The sequence below is a fragment of the Kogia breviceps genome, chromosome 1, assembly GCF_026419965.1.
Source record: "Kogia breviceps isolate mKogBre1 chromosome 1, mKogBre1 haplotype 1, whole genome shotgun sequence".
NCBI classification, from domain to species: domain Eukaryota; kingdom Metazoa; phylum Chordata; class Mammalia; order Artiodactyla; family Physeteridae; genus Kogia; species Kogia breviceps.
Window position 1 is genome coordinate 118902677 of NC_081310.1, and position 20580 is coordinate 118923256.

The 20580-nt window shown below is 38.5% G+C and overlaps 1 protein-coding gene across 3 annotated transcripts in view; it reads right to left on the minus strand.

Moving 5' to 3' along the window:
* The window catches only part of DENND2C (DENN domain containing 2C), a 101728-nt gene that overhangs the window by 3314 nt on the left and 77834 nt on the right, over positions 1–20580 (minus strand). For 2 of the 3 annotated variants that reach the window (XM_067042422.1, XM_059037031.2), the window contains exons 9-18: positions 18291–18400; positions 16627–16696; positions 15630–15707; positions 14903–15043; positions 14273–14421; positions 13625–13802; positions 6206–6247; positions 5154–5259; positions 515–754; positions 185–271 (exon numbers count right to left, since the gene is read on the minus strand). In XM_067042422.1, coding sequence (XP_066898523.1) covers positions 185–271; positions 515–754; positions 5154–5259; positions 6206–6247; positions 13625–13802; positions 14273–14421; positions 14903–15043; positions 15630–15707; positions 16627–16696; positions 18291–18400 — 1201 coding nt within the window. The remainder of the gene's footprint in view (positions 1–184; positions 272–514; positions 755–5153; positions 5260–6205; positions 6248–13624; positions 13803–14272; positions 14422–14902; positions 15044–15629; positions 15708–16626; positions 16697–18290; positions 18401–20580) is intronic. The other variant, XM_059037039.2, reaches the window with a different exon arrangement.

Here is a 20580-nt window from a genome sequence, read left to right on the forward strand (position 1 = left end):
TGAGAAAGAGTTTTATCTTTCTCCAAAACACGTTGGAAACAGGGTGATGCTTTCTGGTCACCCTCCTTGAGGTTATATTGTTGATGTGATTATAAAGCTTTTGTGATGACGCATGCTTACCACAAAAGTTTTTTGTTTTTTTTTTTAAACTATATTTATCTAACAGGAAAACACAGCAACTTACCAAGACTCCGCAAAATTCTATTCACTCCACTGGGTTCAGACTCGGGAATTGTTTCCAAATACTGGAGGGCCCGGACCTCAAACAAACCTACAAGAAAAACTCATGTTGATGAAACTGCCATACATTCAATACTGAAAATCAATTGAATAAAACTCTGTACTCACTACCAATGTACTTCCGTAGCTAAAACAATATCACAAAATAAATGTTTCCCATAATAAACAACTCATAGTGAGCCCTTGTAGCTTTACGCTATTTTTTGTTTATATTATTTTCAAATCTTTCAAGTACTCACTAAATACAGAGGGAGAACTTTATGATGAAACTGACCTTTCACCCCACTTTTCCGAAGCTCTCGGTCTTGGATGAATCCTGCAAACATCTGAGTTTCCATGAAGAGATCCAGGAAGTGGCGTACACTTCGGGAGGTGTGGGATTTACGGAATGGCTCCCTTTGGAATACACGCACCCCATGCTCAGTGACAGTCATGCTCAAAGAATAATGTCCCACCAGTTCAACAAAAAACCTGACAAATGCTTCAGACACCAGAGAGTTGAGTGTCACATCTTCTGCAAAATGAATGAAAAAAGAAAGAAGGGGGGAAAAATCCCCTAAGTTTTGTGTTTATAGGGACACTGGCTCCAGTTATAAAAGTGACGCCTAGGGGATCATAGATTAAAGGACAGCTTTCTTGTACTCTTCATGACCTGAAAAAAGGCAAATGGCTTATATCCTTACCTTCCTTTTCTTCCCATGCATACTGCAGTCTGCACATCTGTGATTTCACTGTAATGGCTCTTTCAAAGGCAACCAGTGAGAACCAGCCAAATTTAATCTCCTTTTTTATTTTTATCCTCCTTTAAACTCTATGCTGCATTTGTGCTGACCTCCTCCTCATTCCTCTTGTCTCCCACAGCTTTATGCTCTCCTGATTTCCTGATTCCTCTCCTGCCTTTATGACCAAACATTTGTTTTGCTCTTGCCTCTTCTTCTTCCTAGTCATGGTCTTTGAACCCCTTCTCTTCAACATTCCTTTCCTTAAAGAGCTAACTGGTATATATAGAGAGAGCTTCCTTTCTTTGTCAGTAATTCTCAACCTCAAATCTCCAGTCCTGATATTTCACCAAAATTCACTTTCTACATTTTCAGGCTACCTATAGGTGATCATCATTTGGCTGTCCCATTAGCACTTACATTCCATTGTCTAAAAGTCACCATCTAGGGAATTCCCTGGAGGTCCAGTGGTTAGGACTCTGTGCTCTCACTGCTGAGGGCATGGGTTTGATCCCTGGTCAGGGAAATAAGATGTTGCAAGCTGCATGGCACAGCCAAAAAAAAAAAAATGTCACCATCTCAGGTCCTTTTGGGAAATTGGTAGACTACAAATCAAATAAACAATACATGCCAAAAACCAAATTCATTCTATTTCTCCACCAAATCAGTTTCTCTCTCAACTTTCTCATTTCATATTGCATCATGATTATTCCATAATAAATAATAATGTATTGAGTGCTTTTACAAATTTTAAAATAATCCAGTGAGGTAAGTCTATTATTTCGCTTTTACAGCTGAGGAAACTGAGGCTCAAATCAAAGACATTCTCCAGGGTCACCTCATCCAGTACCGTGAAGAAGCTGCAGGACTCCCAAGTCAAATGATTCTTAACCACTATAATATGGCACAATGTGTTGTCTTCCAGGTTCCAGGCTCAAACCTCAGGTTCAACTTAGACTCCTCCTTTTCCTCCCATATCAAAATAGTATTCTTTTCCTCACAATGTCTCTTACTCTCTCCCATGGGCTGACTGGGAATCTGGGACCCAGGTTTAATCAGACTTCTACCATGAAGCAGCTTAATAATAGTGGGCAACTTGCTTTACCTCTCATGGCCTCTCTTTCCATATCTGTATAATGAGGTGGCTGATTAGGCAATTTCTGAGCTCTCTTCCAACATTACATTTTTATTCTTTTTTTAAAATTTCATTTTTATTATTTGGCTGCATCAGGTCTTAGCTGCAGCACGTGGGCTTTTCTCTAGTTCTGGCACGTGGGCTTAGTTGCCCCATAGTATGTGGGATTTTAGTTCCCCAATCAGGGATCTAACCCATGTCCCCTGAAATGGAAAGCAGAATCTTAACCACTGGACCACCAGGGAAGTCCCTACATTTTTATTCTAATCTAGATTTTTGTTATATTTTGTTCAACAGACTTCCTTCTCACCTCTTTCTTTCTGCAGCTGAGAATCCATCACTGCTTTATCATTAACACTTTTGCCCCACTCTCCCATCACCTCCAGTTACTGTCCCATCTCTCCTCCAGTTCGCAGCAAAACTTTCTTGGAAGAGTTGTTTATACCTGTTGTACCTACTTTCTTACACCTAATTCCCTTTCTTTAAAAAATTATGTTTTTCTATAACTTATCTTCCATTCTTTGTTTCTGTTTTAATGAATAACTTTATAGATTCTTGTAACATGTATGAATATTTCATAAGATCAGCAGTGAGATGACCACACAAGTGCCCACCACAAAGCTTAGAATAGAACATCACGTGTATCTCTGAAGTTTCCTGTGTGGTGCCCTCTCAGTGGTGTTCTTCCCCTACTTTGCAATAGAGGGTGACCATTATTTGTAATTTTGTGTATATCATTTGCTTTACATTACAGTCTTACCATACACATCCAACACCAACAACATATTGTTAGGTTTTGTATGTCTTTGAACATTATATAAAACATTATATTCTTCTGCAACTTACTGTTTAATTCAACGTGGTTTTTAAAAAATATTTATTTGGCTGTGCTGGGTCTTAGTTGTGGCATGCCAGATCTTTGAAATGTGTGTTTTAAGCTTCTTTTTTTTTTTAATGCTATATTCTCCTGTTAGTGGACATTTAGGTTGTTTCAGTTTTTGCTCTCACATACAATACCACTATATAAATTATTGTACTTATTTCCTAGTTGTCATGTGCAAGAGTTTCTCTGTGTATATATCTAAAATGGAATTGTTGGGTTGCAGGATATGTACACCTTTAATGTTACTAGATGATGCCAAATTGTTTTCCAAAGGGGCTGAAGTAATTTACACATTCTCATCAACATGGGATACTGTCAGACTTTTAAATTTTTGCCAATATGGTGGGTATAAAATGGTATCTCACTGTGGTTTTAATTTACATTTCCCTGATTTTGATGGGGTTGTGTATCTTTTCATATATTTATTGGCCTTTCATGTTTCCTCCTCTATGAAATGACTGTTCATATCTTTCCCCCATTTTCCTCTTGGGTTGTTCATCATTTTACTTTTAAATTGTAGGAATTTTAAAAACTAAATTCTAGATACTATTCCTTTGTTAGTTATATTTGTTGAAAATGCCTTCATCTAGTTTATAGCTTGTTTTTTATTTCTTTTAGGGTTAGGGAGATTGGGGTTGACATATATACACTATTGATACCATGTATAAAATAGATAACTGATGAGAACCTACTGTATAGCACAGGAAACTACTCAGTGCTCTGTGGTGACAGAAATGAGAAGGAAATCCAAAAAAGAGGGGCTATATGTATACATATAGCTGAGTCACTTTGCTCTACTGTACAAACTAACATAATATTATAAAGCAACTATACTCCAATAAAAATTAAAACAAAAATAAAAACCAAAAAACCTGTTTCCTCTTTCCTTCATGGAATACTTTCTTCACTCAGTTTCTACAATATCACATACTCCTGGTTTTTCACCTACTTCACTAGCTGCTCCTTTTAGTCTCCTTTGCTGGATCCTTCTCTTTCCAACTACCAAAAGTTGGAAATCTAAGCACATCATTCCCAACCAGGGCTCAATCCTTAAATCTTTTAAATTTTCTCTCTATACTTACTCTATTGGGCTATCTCATCTGGTCCCACAGCTTTAAAATAGCAACTTTTAAGTGTATGTCTCTAGCCCAAATCTTTCCTCTGAATCTCAAATTCATGTATATAAATGCCTATTTGATATCTCTAGCTGAAAGTCTGCCAGGTATTGGATGTCCAATAAGTATCTCAAACTTAATATTAAAATAACTGAACTTTTAGTTACTCCTCTAAACCTGCCCCTTCTCTAATGTTCCCCATTGGTAAACAGCCTTAGTGTTCTCATCTGTAGAATGGGGATTAAATCATAACACCTGCTTCATAAAGATATTACAAGGATGAAATAAGTGCTTAAAACAATGCCTGGCACAGAGTAAGCCACCCAGAAAATATTATTCATCCTTTTTATTCAACAAATACTTATTGAATACCTTTTTTTTTTTTTTTTTTTTTTTTTGTGGTACGCAGGCCTCTCACTGCTGTGGCCTCTCCCGTTGTGGAGCACAGGCTCTGGACGCGCAGGCCCAGTGGCCATGGTTCACAGGCCCAGCCGCTCCGCGGCACGTGGGATCTTCCCGGACTGGGGCACAAACCCATGTCCCCTGCATTGGCAGGCGGACTCTCAACCACCATGCCACCAGGGAAGCCCCTGAATACCTATTTACTGAATGCTGTTTAAAGTACTGGAAATACAAAACAAATAGATGGTCACTGCTCTCATGGAACTTACATTTTAGCACATCAGATGGTGATGAAAGCCATGGAGAAAAATAAGGTCAGGGAGCAGGATAGGACGTGCTAAGGAACAGGAACAATTTTAAACAGGACCGTCAGAAAAGGCCTCACTAAGAAAGTGACATTTGAGCATGGGCCTGCAAGAACAAAGAGCAGGAGCCATGTGGATATCTAGGGGAATAGCATTCCATACATGGAACTGAGCAAGTGCAAAAGTCCTGAAATAGAAGGGGACTTGGCACATCTGTGGGTGAGCAAGAAAGCTGACTATAAGCTTATGAAGGCACAGGCAGTCTCATACTACTATTGCATATGCTTTGGCAGGGTGCTGGGCATTTGATATTTACTGCCTTGACCTTCAATCCTCAGACCACTTGTCTCATACCTTGTAAAAAATTCTGCTCCTGAGCCAAAATTTCATTTCGTTCTTCCAAAATTTGTATCAGGGCAGCTTGGAGTTTAGGTGGTAGAATTTCATCCTCATCAGATACCTTAAGAGAAGAAATTGAGATTTTCATGAGCTTTGAGAAAGACAGTCTCAAACATGCCCTATTTAAGTCCCTCAAGTTCCACAGGTGGCTTTGTATATATTTTGGCTGAAGAGTCAGTCTCAAGCTTCCTTCCCTACATTGAGCAGAATCCACAAAACTTATGGCATACACATCTTCATTACATTTAAGAAAAATAAATAATATGCCTTATAAAATTTTCTGGCACTTTCCCACAAAATGTTTCTAATCTCCAAGTCTTACGCTATATTACAGAGATCATCCCCAAATAAATGGTGCTTCACATGTGATGAGCTGACTGATTCTGAAAAAAGACAGTCTTGGGAAACATTCTTTTCACCCTGCGCTCAGTGCTCACAAAGCTACATACAGGTTACATACAGAGGGCTGCTCTAAAGCTTTACTAACTCTCCTCTCCACTTCACTATCCAGAATAAGTGACCACTTCCTTTCTGCCCCTACTGTATCTTGTATAAGTTTCTATTACACCATTTCTAAAACTTTATGGCTATGTCTGCTCCCTCTCCCCTCCCCTTTGAACTATGAGTTTGATCCTGAGGGATCAAACTGAGTATCTTACTCATCTTTAGTTTCTGACTGGCTAACAGAATATCTAGAAATAATTGGTGCTGAATGCTTGTTAAATTTAATTAAATTAGAGACCTATACATCAACCCATAAGACTTGAAGGGAGGGTTACCTCTTTTGAGAATGACATTTAATCTGTTTCCTCCTTCCCTAAATTGGGACAGTCAGCTATGAACCCAAATCAAATTTTTCAGGTCAATCTTGTATGATTGGCTGCAGTGTCAAGTCAAGTATGTGTAGGAACTATAAGTCTTGCCTGAGTCACCTTCTCTAAGTACTTTCAAATATTTTCTGGCCAATTATACCCAAACATTATGTAATCACCTCCTTTGTCACTCACCTCCTGTAAGAACTTGTCTGCACAGAGATCAACTATCAGCACCTATGGAATAAAGGAGCCAGACAACAAGTTAAACCAGAGACATTCACAGAGAAATACATTAGACACTGCTAGATCAGGAAGAGTGTTTTGATTCTTTCATGCAAATGGGAATACTTTTAAATAAACTTAAAGCTTTATTTGTTTGTTTTGTTTTCTTTCTTTTCTAAAAATTGAAGTATAATTGACTTAAATATTATATTAGTTTCAGGTGTATAAAGTGATTCAATATTATTATACATCAACTTAAAGTTTTAGCCCATTTAAAAGTTAACTCATCAACACAAGTAAAAAGAATTTCAAGTTAAAAAAAAACGAGGGCTTCTCTGGTGGCGCACTGGTTGAGAATCTGCCTGCCAATGCAGGGGACGCGGGTTCGTGCCCCCTTTTGGGAGGATCCCACATGCCGTGGAGCGGCTGGGCCCATGAGCCATGGCCGCTGAGCCTGTGAGTCTGGAGCCTGTGCTCCACAACAGGAGAGGCCACAACAGTGAGAGGCCCACGTACCACAAAAAAAAAAAAAAAAAAAAAAAATGATGGCAGCACACCTAGAGATTAAAAGAGACTAAAAAACCCACACCAACCAAATGTACTACATGGACTTTATATGGAACTTAATTCAAACTATTAAAAATTTATGAAATAATTAGAGAGCTGAATACTGAATTTTTCTGATATTGAGGAACTGTTATTAAATTTTTTAGGTGTGATAATGGTATTGTGATTATGTTAAAAATGACCTTATAGAAATTCATATGGCAATATTTAGAATTATGAAATTATGTCAGGATATACTTCAAAATATTATGGGAGAGAGGTAGAAGTATGATTGGTCAAAACTTTGTAAGTATTTACGGAGGGTGATTGGATTTATTTTACTCTCTTGTTTACTTTTACATATGTTTAAAATTTTCCATTATAACAAGTTAAAAAATAGGTTAATACAAAAATCAGAAGTGTTTCTATACACTAACAATGAAGTGTCTGAAAAATAAATTAAGAAAACAACCCCATTTTCAACTGCACCAAAAAGAATAAAATACCTAGGAATAAATTTAAACAAGGAGGTAAAAGACATCTGTGCTGAAAACTATAAGACACTGATGAGAGAAACTGAACAATACACAAATAAATGGAAAGATATTTCATGCTCATGGTCTGGAAGAATTAATATTGTTAAAATGTCTAAATTACCCAAAGCAATCTACAGAGTCAATGCAATCCCTATCAAAATTCCAATGACAATTTTCACAGAAAGAGAACAAACAATTGTAAAATTTCCATGGAACTACAAAAGACTCCAAATAGCCAAAGTGATCTTGAGAAAGAAGAATAAAGGTAGAGACCATCATACGTCCTGATTTCAAACTATATTACAAAGCTATAGTAATCAAAACAGTATGGTACTGGCATAAAACAGACACATGGCTCAATGGAACAGAATACAGGGTCCATAAATAAACCCCACACATAGTCAATCAACTTTTTTTAAATTAATTTTTTAAAAAAAATTTATCTATTTGGCTGCACTGGGTCTTAGTTGCATCACATGGGATCTTTAGTTGAGGCACGAGGGATCTAGTTCCCTGACAGGGGTCAAACCTGGGCCCTCTGCATTGGGAGCGCACAGTCTTCACCACTGGACCACCAGGGAAGTCCCAGTCAATTAACTGTTGACAAAGGAGCCAAGAATACAAAATGGGGAAAGGACAATCTCTTCAATAAATGGTGTTGGGAAAATTAGATAGCTGTATGCCAAAAAATAGAATTGGATCCCTATCTTACAACATACACAAAAATCAACTCTAAATGGATTAATAACTTAAACATAAGACCTGAACTCGTAAAACTCCTAGAAGAAAACACAGGGGGTAACATCTTTACATTGGTCTTGGCAATGATTTTTTGGATTTGACACCAAAAGCAAAGGCAACAAAAGCAAAAATAAGCAAGTGCGATTATATCAAACTAAAAAGCTTCTGCACAGCAAAGGAAACCATCAATAAAATATAAAGGAAACATAAAGAATGGGAGAAAACATTTGCAAATCATATATTGGATAAGGGGTTACTACCCAAACTATATAAAGAACTCATACAACTCAACAGCAAAAAACTCCCAAACAATCCAATTAAAAAATAGGCAGAGGGGGCTTCCCTGGTGGCACAGTGGTTGAGAATCCGCCTGCCGATGCAGTGGACATGGGTTTGTGCCCCGGTCCGGGAAGATCCCACATGCCGTGGAGCAGCTGGGCCCATGAGCCATGACCACTGAGCCTGTGCGTCTGGAGCCTGTGCTCTGCAACGGGAGAGGCCACAACAGTGAGAGGCCCATGTACCACAAAAAAATAAAATAAAATAAATAAATAAATAAATAAATAAATAAATAAATAATAGGCAGAGGAACTGAATAGACATTATTCCAAAGAAGACATACAAATGACTAACAAACACATGAAAAGGTATTCCACATCAGGGAAATGCAAATCAAAACCACAGTGAGATATCATCACCTGTTAGAATGGCTAGCAACAAAAGACAAAAGATAACAAATACTGGCAAGAATGTGGAGAAAAGGGAACTATTGTGCACTCTTTTTGGGAATGTAAATTGGTTCAGCCACTATGGAAACAGTAAGAAGGTTCATCAAAAAGTTAAAAATAGAACCAATTCAGCAATCCCACTTCTGGGCACGTAACCAAAGGAAATATCACTATTTTGAAGAAATAGATGCACCCCCATGTTCACTGCAGCATTACTTACAACAGACATGACAATGGAAACAACCTAAATGTCCATCAACAGATGACTAGATAAAGATGTGGTACGTGTGTATACATACACACATACACACACACACAAAAAAAAACACACAATGGAATATTATTCAGCCACAAAAAGAAGGAAATCCTGCCACTGGTGACAACATGGATGCTAAGTGAAATAAGTCAGGCAGAGAAAGACAGATACCACTTACATGTGGAATCTAAAACAACTGAATTCACAGATACAGAGAACAGATTGGTGGTTGCCAGAGGTGGGGGGTGGGGGATGGATAAAATGGTGAAAGGGGTCAAAAGGAAAAAATTTCCAGTTATAAGATAAATAAGTTCTGGATATGTAATGTACAGCATGGTGACTACAGTTAATAATACTACAGTGTATATTTGAAAGTTGCTAACAGTCTATCTTAAAAGTTCTCATAACAAGAAAAAAAATTTTCTAACTATGTGAGGTGATGGATATTAACTAAACTTACTGTGTAATTATTTTGAAATATATGCATATATCATATAATATCATTATGCTGTACATCTCAAACTAATACAATGTTATATGTCAATCATATCTCAATAAAACTGGGGGAGAAAAAAAGGTTAACCCATCAGTGTAATAAGGAAGAAGAGCTATTTCAATAAGTGGTACTGGGATAGTTGGCTATCCATATGAAAAATATGAAACCACCCCTACCTCCTTTTTTTTTTGGCCACACTGTGTGGCTTACAGGATCTTAGTTTCCTGACCAGGGATTGAACCCACGCCCTCAGCAGTGAAAGCAGGGAGTCCTAACCACTGGACTGACAGGGAATTCCCCCTACCTCCTATTATATAAAAAAAAAAAAAAATCAAGCACTCGACTTCAGAAACAAAAATTAAAGGCATAATAATAAAGCTTCCAAGAGATAATATAGGAGGCTATGTCCATCAAGTTAATATAAAGAAAAACTTAAGCAGTTCACACACACACACACACACACACACACACACACACACACACAAAAAAAAAAAAAAAAAAAAAAACACTAACCATAAAAAAAATTTGATAATTCTGACCACATTAAAATTAAAATCATCTCTGTATTTAAAAAACGCCATTTTGGAGAATGAAAAGGCAAGCTACAAAGGGGCTCGTATCCAGAGCTATAAAAGAAGCTATAAAGAGGCTTCTTGTAAGAAGCTATAAAAAGGCTTCTTACAAATCAGTGAGGGTAAACAATTCAGTATAAGAATATAGCCTATGAATTTTACAAAAGGTGACATTCAAATGGCCAATAAACATAGAAAGATGCTCACCCTCAACCATAATCAAGGAATGCCAGTTAAACCACAATGAGAGTACAAGTACATACCCATCAGATAGGCTAAATTACACAAACTGACGACAACAAGGGATGACAAGGATGTGGAGCACCAGGAACTCTCATACAGTACTGGTGGAAGTTTAACTTGGCACAGCTACTTTAGAAAAGCTTGATTTTACCTACTAAAGTTGAAGGTATGTTTATTCTATGACCCAGCAATTCCATTTCCAAGTATATGTCCATAAAACTGCAGGCACATATGTACCAAGGGTCATGAACAAAAATATTCATAGCAGCATTATTAATAATAACTCCAAACTGGAAACAACTCAGATGTCAATCAACTGTAGAATGGATAAGAAAATTGTGGTATATTCACACAGTGGAATACTACACACAATCAGAATAATCAAACTACGGTTGTTAAACCCATCAACACGGATGAATCTTAAAGACATAATGTTGGGGACTTCCCCAGTGGCACAGTGGTTAAGAATCCGCCTGTCAATGCAGGGGACACAGGTTCGAGGCCTGGTCAGGGAAGATCCCACATGCCACGGAGCAACTAAGCCCATGTCCCACAACTACTAAGCCTGCGCTCTAGAGCTCACAAGCCACAACTACTGAGCCCACGTGCCACAACTACTGAAGCCCACTTGCCTAGAGCCCGTGCTCCACAACAAGAGAAGCCACCGCAATGAGAAGCCCGCACAACACAACAAAAAGTAGCCCCACTCGCCACAACTAGAGAAAGCCCACGCGCAGCAACGAAGATCCAACACAGCCAAAAAAAAAAAAAAAAAAGATATAATGTTGCTCCAAAGAAGCCAGACTGAAAAAAGAAAAGAAAGAAAGAAAGAAAAAAAAATACTGTATGAGTTCATTTATTTCAAGCTTAAAACCAGGCAAAACTGAATTATATTGTTTAGGTATACATGTCTAGGATGTTAAACTATAAACAAAACAAGAAAATGAGCACCATGGAAGTCAAGATAATGGTTATCTTTTGCAAGGGGTGGGGAAGGGAACAGTGATTAGAAGAAAGCATGATGGGGGACTTCCCTGGTGGTCCAGTGGTTAAGACTCCGAGCTTCGAATGCTGGAGGTGCAGGTTTGATCCCTGGTGGGGGAACTAAGATCCCACATGACATGTGGCACGGCCAAAAAATTTTTTAAATAATAATAAAAAAATTAAATTAAAAAGGCATGATGGGGACTTCTGTTTCCATTGCCATAATATTTGTATTCTATTCCAGTGTTGGTTACATAAGCATTCACTATGTGATAATTAACTGAGCTATACATTTTGTTTGGGTATTTATCTGTATGTGTTTCATATCTGAAACAATTTTTTTTTTTTTTGTGGTATGTGGGCCTCTCACTGTTGTGGCCTTTCCCGTTGCGGAGCACAGGCTCCGGACGCGCAGGCTCAGCGGCCATGGCTCACGGGCCCAGCCGCTCTGCAGCATGTGGGATCTTCCCGGAGCGGGGCACGAACCCGTGTCCCCTGCATCAGCAGGCGGATTCTCAACCACTGCGCCACCAGGGAAGCCCTGAAACAATTTTTTAAATTAACCCAGAGTAGTTTCTGTGTATGATTTTTTTAAAAAGACCTATTCTTCTATACAATGGAGAAAAGACAGCCTCTTCAATAAGTGGTCCTGGGAAAACTGGACAGCTACATGTAAAAGAATGAAATTAGAACACTCCCTAATACCATACACAAAAATAAACTGAAAATGGATTAAAGACCTAAATGTAAGGCCAGACACTATAAAACTCTTAGAGGAAAACAGGCAGAACGCTCTATGACATAAATCACAGCAAGATCCTTTTTGACCCACCTCCTAGAGTAATGGAAATAAAAACAAAAATAAACAAATGGGACCTAATGAAACTTAAAAGCTTTTGCACAGCAAAGGAAACCATAAACAAGACCAAAAGACAACCCTCAGAATGGGAGAAAATATTTGCAAATGAAGCAACTGACAAAGGATTAATCTCCAAAATTTACAAGCAGCTCATGGAGCTCAATATCAAAAAAACAAACAACCCAATCCAAAAATGGGCAGAAGACCTAAATAGACATTTCTCCAAAGAAGATATACAGATTGCCAACAAACACATGAAAGGATGCTCAACATCTTTAATCATTAGAGAAATGCAAATCAAAACTACAATGAGGTATCACCTCACACTAGTCAGAATGGCCATCATCAAAAATCTACAAACAGTAAATGCTGGAGAGGGTGTGGAGAAAAGGGAACACTCTTGCACTGCTGGTGGGAATGTAAATTGATACAGCCACTATGGAGAATAGCATGGAGGTTCCTTAAAAAACTACAAATAGAACTACCATACGACCTAGCAATCCCACTACTGGGCATATACTCTGAGAAAACCATAATTCAAAAAGAGTCATGTACACAATGTTCACTGCAGCTCTATTTACAATACCCAGGACATGGAAGCGACCTAAGTGTCCATCAACAGATGAATGGATAAAGAAGATGTGGCACATATATACAATGGAATATTACTCAGCCATAAAAAGAAACAAAATTGAGTTATTTGTAGTGAGGTGGATGGACCTAGAGTCTGTCATACAAAATGAAGTAAGTCAGAAAGAGAAAAACAAATACCATATGCTAACACATATATATGGAATCTAAAGAAAAAATGGTTATGAAGAACCTAGGGGCAGGAGAGGAATAAAGACGCAGATGTAGAGCATGGACTTGAGGACATGGCGAGGGGGAAGGGGAAGTTGGGATGAAGTGAGAGAGTGGCATGATGGACATATATACACTACCAAATGTGAAATAGATAGCTAGTGGGAAGCAGCCGCATAGCACAGGGAGATCAGCTCGGTGCTTTGTGACCACCTAGAGGGGTGGGATAGGGAGGGTGGGAGGGAGGGAGACGCAAGAGGGAAGAGATATGGGAACATATGCATATGTATAGCTGATTCACTTTGTTATAAAGCAGAAACTAACACACCATTGTAAAGCAATTATACTCCAATAAAGATTTTTTTTTAAAAAAAAGACCTATTCAGAATAACACAAGAAGTAGCCCATGGTTCAATGCTGCAAATAAGATACAACTTCAGATTCATGTGTACTATAGAATTTTTCTCACTTTCATAAACAGATACAAAAATATGACAGCATAATGTATTAACAATCATAATTATATATTATTATTAATTAATGACATATCCACCACTGTTAAAGATTACTTGTTTTCATTTGCCAGTGCCCCAGTCTTTTCCACAGGTACTATTTCTCCCATCTCACCTCTTCAATGGGTAGGTCCTGGAGCTGTGGTAAGGAGCAAGACAGGATTCCAATAAGGAATGGAGTAGGTGAGCACACAATGTCAATCATAGATGCTGGCAGGACTGGGATGTAGGTATGCTGCCAGGTGAATGGATACAGTGTGGCAACCACAGCATGGCCACATTTTGACAGGGTGCTAGCCAGAGGAGAAAGCAAATGGTGTCATATAAAGAACAATGGAGGGCATTTCAGATATTACGTTACAGAATTACAAAGTGATGCCAGTTAGTGATCATAGATTAATAATTCTGTGATTACTCATTAAATTTTAACATTTTATTTAAATTTTAACTTAATTTACTGAATATCTTTAATCTCAATCTAGCTGTTTCCCACAATTTATATTGCTAAAAGCTAGTGTGTACTTAGAAAAGCAATACCAATTTTTAACAACAGTTTAAACAAAACACATTTTGAAGGTAAATTAATTGCAACCCCCCAAAGTCACCGTTATAGCCGAATGCAAATAGCTTTTGGATTATCCATGTCACTATAGCATTAGGTAATTGAGATCCTACCTAAGTGTTTTCTAACATGCCCAAATTTTAAAATAGTAAGAACAAGTAAAACAACAGTCTGAAGTGACATATTTTACTTATTTCTCACCTTAGGCTGTTGGCAACAAAGATTATCCTCCGCTCCAAAAGGAGAGAGGCACAGACCCGAATGAGATGGCACACACTCAGGCACTTAAAGAGACATTCAAAATCAACATGTTCCAATCGTGAGTCCAGTGGTCGGCACAGTTCAATTGACTGAAATGCAAAATTTCAATCAGAGGAGCTGAGGTGGGAAAACAATCCCTAATGATAATATTAATGGATCCTGTCATTCTTTTACAGGTTAAATTCAAGAGAGAGGGTCTGCTACAAAGAGTTTGTGAAGCTGCCTACACTAATGCCAGGACTTAATACCTTATTTTTGGGCTGTAAATTTCTGGTGAAATCTTTCATCCCACTGGACAATAGTATGCATAATCTTCATTTATCACACTGAAATAGACATTATGCAGGGGCTCAATCTACGAATGGTAGAAAACCTCTGGTTCCTGGGTCTAGGATCAACTATCTCACAGATCAACTGGATGTTTCTCCAGTGCTTTTGTGACCAAAACATATTCTGTGCAGTTTATGAAAAAGAGAAAACTATCCTCTAAGGTTTCTATCAGGTAAGGCCTACGAGTGTAAGGCCTGCTTTTTGGCAGCTATCAAACCTTTTCAAAATGAACTAACTTACCCCATCTCCAGCCCCAGGGAGGTAGCTCTTTACTGTGATGGTGCGTCCAGGAGCTGGGAAAGGAGCTTCCATGACACTTCGCATAAATGGGTAAACCAAAGCTGGAGACATTTCTCTTCTCTTCTCTACTTCATCCAGAATCTACATACACACAAAAGAAATTTTTTTTAAAATAGGGACTCAGTTCAAAAACATAAAAGAATCCTATTGAAGGAACTACCAAACTGGGTACACAAATTTGAAAATAATACCAACAGATTTAAAGACAGATAAGCTTCTGCAACCAATAAAAGTTCATTAAAGGCATCATTTCTTTTAGAGGTACCTTTAAATCTCCAAGAAAAGTTACTAAAATAAATCAACTTAATTTTAGAAGAGAAGCCCCTTTTTATATCACTAAGGCAGGGGCAAAGAAGGTGACACAATAATACCCTGCAGTTTGGTGTCTGGGAAAGACATGAGACCAGATAAACTTCAGGCAATGTTTTGCTTTAAGCTGGGAGGTTTAGCAAACCAAAATGAGGATGATGGGGCAACATCATCTGGATTAGAGGTCTAAATTTAAGCCTTCAAACCCATACTTCTAATCTACTAATGGGGAACCCTTTCTAAAGTAGTATGTTAAAGTCTATGCCACTTAACATGGCCTAGTGAAGTCATGAGAAACAAAAACTTACTCAGAGCTCAGAAAGGACACCACTTTTTATAGGGCCCATTCTCCACTCACCTTTGAAAAAAGGTTGAAGCAGCCTAGGCGACTGACCATGCAGTATACCTCAGGGAGTCGCTTTCCTTTGCCTTCTGGCTAAAAAAAAAAAAAAAACCACAAAGCAAAAATTAAGCAGCACATGTCTTTACTAATTTGGACTATTAATACCTCTTAATACTCCTTAGTATAGAGTAGGAACCAAAGCTCCCATTCTCAATGAACATTGAAAGATGAGAAAACGCTAAAAAAAAAAATGATAGTATGATTTATTCCAGTTTAGTGACAGCATATAAGCAAGAAGTAACTCAGAGCTCCCTCGATTGGCTCATTGTACTCCATTCCTCAAATATAACCAGACTGACTTCAGCTACAGCGTCAGTGCTTTCTTCATCTATTACAAACAAACAAATAAATAAAATAAATCCATACCATTTCTATTATGGAACACTCTGTGGCTAACCTCCACCTTGCTCTTACTGTTTAAAGCTAACATAGCTTCGGGACTTCCCTGGTGGTCCAGTGGTAAAGAATCCTCCTTCCAGTGCAGGGGACTCGGGTTCAATCCCTGGTCAGGGAACTAAGATCCCACGTGCTGCGGGGCAACTAAGCCCATGAGCCACAACTACTGAGGTCATGCGCCTCAACTAGAGAGCCTGCGTGCCGCAAACTACAGAGCCCACATGCTCCAGAGCCCGTGAGCCACAACTAGAGAGAGAAAACCCGCACGCTACAACTAGGGGGAAACCCGCATGCCACAACTAGAGAAAGGCCCGCGTGCCACAACTAAGATCATGTGTGTTGCAATTAAGATCCTGCGTGCTTCAACTAAGACCCAACGCAGCCAAAAAAAAAAAATAATAAATAAAATAAAAATATAAAGCTTAACTAGCTTCTTTATAATACACAGACCACTGAGTAGCCCCCAAACTCATCTAGAGATCGTGTTTCTGAAGTTCCTAGTCTGACTCTTTTGTTCCTCTACCAAAGCTGCCTGTAGTACAAGTCTGGGACTTACCAAGAGCTTCTTACAGTAACCAAACCACCGGCTCCCATCTTCACCAGTTAAGACAAAGGAGAACGTTTCACTGAAAAAAAACAGTCAATAGTTTGAGATCCAAACAACTGCTTATGACATTCCTCGGAACAAGCAATTAAAAATTAGAGTCCAATAGCAGTCATTTTGTGACATAAGAGGAGGCAGCAATATTATATTTATTGCAAGTCACATTCCTCCTGAGGGAGAATGTCTAGCCCTTGAGAATATCTTGCTTTGTACTGGAGTGACAGAATAGAATGTGATGAGCTGTTGATGCCGCTGGCTCCGTTTACTTTCTTATTTATCCAGTCCAGCTACTAATCAAGCCTATTTTCCTTTTGTTGAATGTCCAGTAAATTTAGTCAAATATATAGGTAAACTATAAAGAATTTTGATAAGCTATTCTTCCCTTCCAAATTCTTCTATTTAGTTCTGAGAGGTCATATGGAACTGTGATAAGGAAAAGATTATATCCTTAATACATAAAAATTATTAGGAAAATTATCATCTCATTAGAAACACTGGCAAAAAATATGCAGAGATAATTTACAAAATGAAGACCTAGAGATGACCAAGAAATAAATTCATTAACAATCAAAAGAAATTCAAATCTGAACAATATATACATATGTCTATATTTGGCCACGAATAAAGATTGGAAGGGAACATCTCAAAACATTTACAGTGATTATCTCTGAGTAACCAGAATGCCAGTGATTTTTAATTTCTGATTTTTATTTACTCCTCTGTATTTTTCAGACACTCTAGAATAAACACACATAACTCTTGGGGAAAGCCAACCATGGAGCAGCCAGGCCAATAAGAAAGAAGCTGCCTATGCAATTAGTACAAATGACAGCGCAAAAGCTTCAGGGTTGATGGCTCAGAGATGAGAGTGGCGATCAGGCTAAACTGGTTAGGAGAGACAGGAGCATAGTCTGGAGGCAACGTGGGGTGGAAGGGCAGAGCTACTTAGGCAACAGCTGAGGCTGTCTTCCAGCAGGTCATTGGCATGTGATATGGTTCACATAATCATGCTTTTCAGCCTAAATACATGATCAATAATTACAGTTTTGACCAAAGCAGTTATCTATTTATAAGCAGGATATGAAACAATGATGGTTTATTAATTGAAAATAGTAATTTCCTCTAGATACTGGGAAGCAATTTCTTATAATTCCCTTCTCAATATACTTCCACCTTCCAAACTAGAGCCCCCTCTTTGTGCAAGTTCGACAGGGAACATACAATCTGGGCTATGGCTTCTTCTAACAACTTGAAGGAGATAACAAGATGCAGATATTGCCATGTTTTATCTCTGTTTCTCAGTCCCTAAGTTCAAGTCTTTTTTCCTTTTCTGTCCACTTGGTGGCATTTCTGATTATATGTAAAGTGGAACTTTTTTCCTGCAGAATTGGCAAATTGAAGAGACTCTCAAACTTGTTTTCCCTTTGACACTGTGTTTTTCTTTTTTGAGCCCCACATAGGAAATGTCCTAATTGTTTCTTCCTTTCCTCCCACTGCATCCTTGATCTGCCACAGAGTCCACATAGCTTCACTGCTGGCTCTATCTGTTTCTCAAAGATTCTGGTTCTACTTTTGCTCGTCCAACAAATAGAAATCAGATAAAGTAGTCTATTTACCTCTTGAGTTCTGAGGTTGGCACCCAGTCCTTTGAATCAGGAAAACAAAATTTTGGGATAACTTTGAGCCTCTCTTCAGTGTCTCTGGATTGCTTAAAGCCATGATCACCCTGAAAAAAAAAATAACACTGTTAAGTGACTAACATTCTATGTAAGCGGAGTATAGAAATAAACTCATCCTGGTCTTAGGAAAAGAGGTCTCTGATAAGTCTAGGTAGGTGTCCCAGAGTGGTTTTGTCCTATTTAATAAAACAGGAAGGCCAAGACTGGTAATCACTTAAAACATACTGAGAACTGAGTTTCTAAGGAAAAAGAATTGTTTTATATAGAGAGGGTACTTATGGAGATCCTATAATCTCATGTAAGAGAAATGATTGAAAACAATTTCTTAGCTAGAGGAAGAATCTTAATTCAGAATTCACATACTAGTGAGAATATTTTTATGAATCATGGGACATAAAATAAATGAAAATCTATTCTATAATATACTGATAGCAAAAACCTAGCTAGCTCAAGACACTCTCCGATCAATAATCCAAGATGTTTTGAAAAGGCAGATGATCGTTACTTAGAAAAGATACTATTTTTAGAATCCACCCCATATATAATCATTTCCCTTAGCATATAATCTTTGCTACCTAATTATGGGTTTGCAAACTTCCTGTAAGATTTTAGCATGGAAGACCTTTTGCGCAAGTCTTGAACTTTAAAGGTATTGTACTTTAAAGGACAGTCTAAATTTAGTTAAACCAAAAGACATTTTAAAATTAGTATAAAAACAAGCAGGTAAGTCTAATTACCATATTGCCTTCATGTAACTAATACCAATGATCTATCCTTTAATTCCTAAAACAAAACATGCAGCCATTCTGGGTCACTTAGAGATTAAGCTCTTAAGAAATGGAAAAGCATTCTAACAAAATTTTAGTTGTGTCATATTCTATTATTTTTATATTGTTAAACGATTCACAGTCATCTTCATTCAAGGTTTTCCATATCAGAATCAAGAGGGGCTCAGGCAGCTCTCTCCCTCCCAGACTTATAGGTGCCTGATGCACAATAACTCCAAGTAACTTGCTTAGAGACATCCTTGAATTACTGTCAGAGTCAACTGGGTCCTCATCTGGTTCCAAACCCATAACTCAGGCTGTGCTGAAAACAGGTTCAACCTCAAGATTTCTCTTTGCAAATGTAAGACTGATGAACAACAGAGAAAAAAATTAAGCTCCTCTTTATGGGAAATTTGATTCCTCAAGACTATGTAGATTACATTATTTTAGACTCTTACGGTACTGTGTTACTAAAGAGTACAGTGACCCTGTGCTCTCAGGCCATACTGAGGAATTTTATAAGAAATTAAACATTGATTTATTTACAGCAGGAATGTTGGTGAGGACTTTCTTAAAAAATGAGAACCCATGCAGGAAATGTCTCAGATTTCAGTTCAGTTGTGCTTCACTAGCTTTTCTTATTTTTTTATTTTTATATTTTGGCGGTGTTGGGTCTTCGTTGCTGCTCATGGGCTTTCCCTAGTTGCGGCGAGCGGGGGCTACTCTTTGTTGCGGTGTGCAGGCTTCTCATTGCAGTGGCTTCTCTTGTTGTGGCGTATGGGCTCTAGGTGTGCAGGTTTCAGTAGTTGTGGCACACGGGCTTAGTTGCTCCATGGCATGTGGGATCTTCCAGGACCAGGGATCGAACCTGTGTCCCCTGCATTGGTAGGAGGATTCTTAACCACTGCACCACCAGGGAAGCCCTTCACTAGCTTTTCTAGTGAAACATGCAACTCAGGGTTTAAACCCTAAGTCCTAAAGTTCCTGAGCAGATAATGAGAGAAGTGGTCCAAGTAGTAAGCTGGAATGTGAGTAAATATCCCTGTTTAAAGGGATCACTCCTTCCCAAGGCCAGCTACATAACTTGCAGAGCACAGTGCAAGATGAAAAACTGTGAGCCCCTTGTTCAAAAAGCAGGAAAAAAATAAATGTAAAATGAAATATAAAACTTGTTACTTTCTTCTGTGGTTTCTTTCTCAACCTGCAAGGGGGTTTTTGATTTTCTACTTAATGGCATGCTCCCTCAGGCACGAGGATCCTGGGGACAAGTGAAGACCCTCACAGGTGCCCAGGGACCCTGGCCTGCAATCTGGTGCTCAAGTGGCCCACCAGCTGCTGGGTTGCCCCTCGGGCCAGCTGCAGTACCGAAACTCTGTGTCCTGACTAGGGGTGGGAAAGTTGAGCCAAGGACCTCCCTTCCCATGGGCCCACTACTCCAACCCGCAGCAGCTAGGCGACCC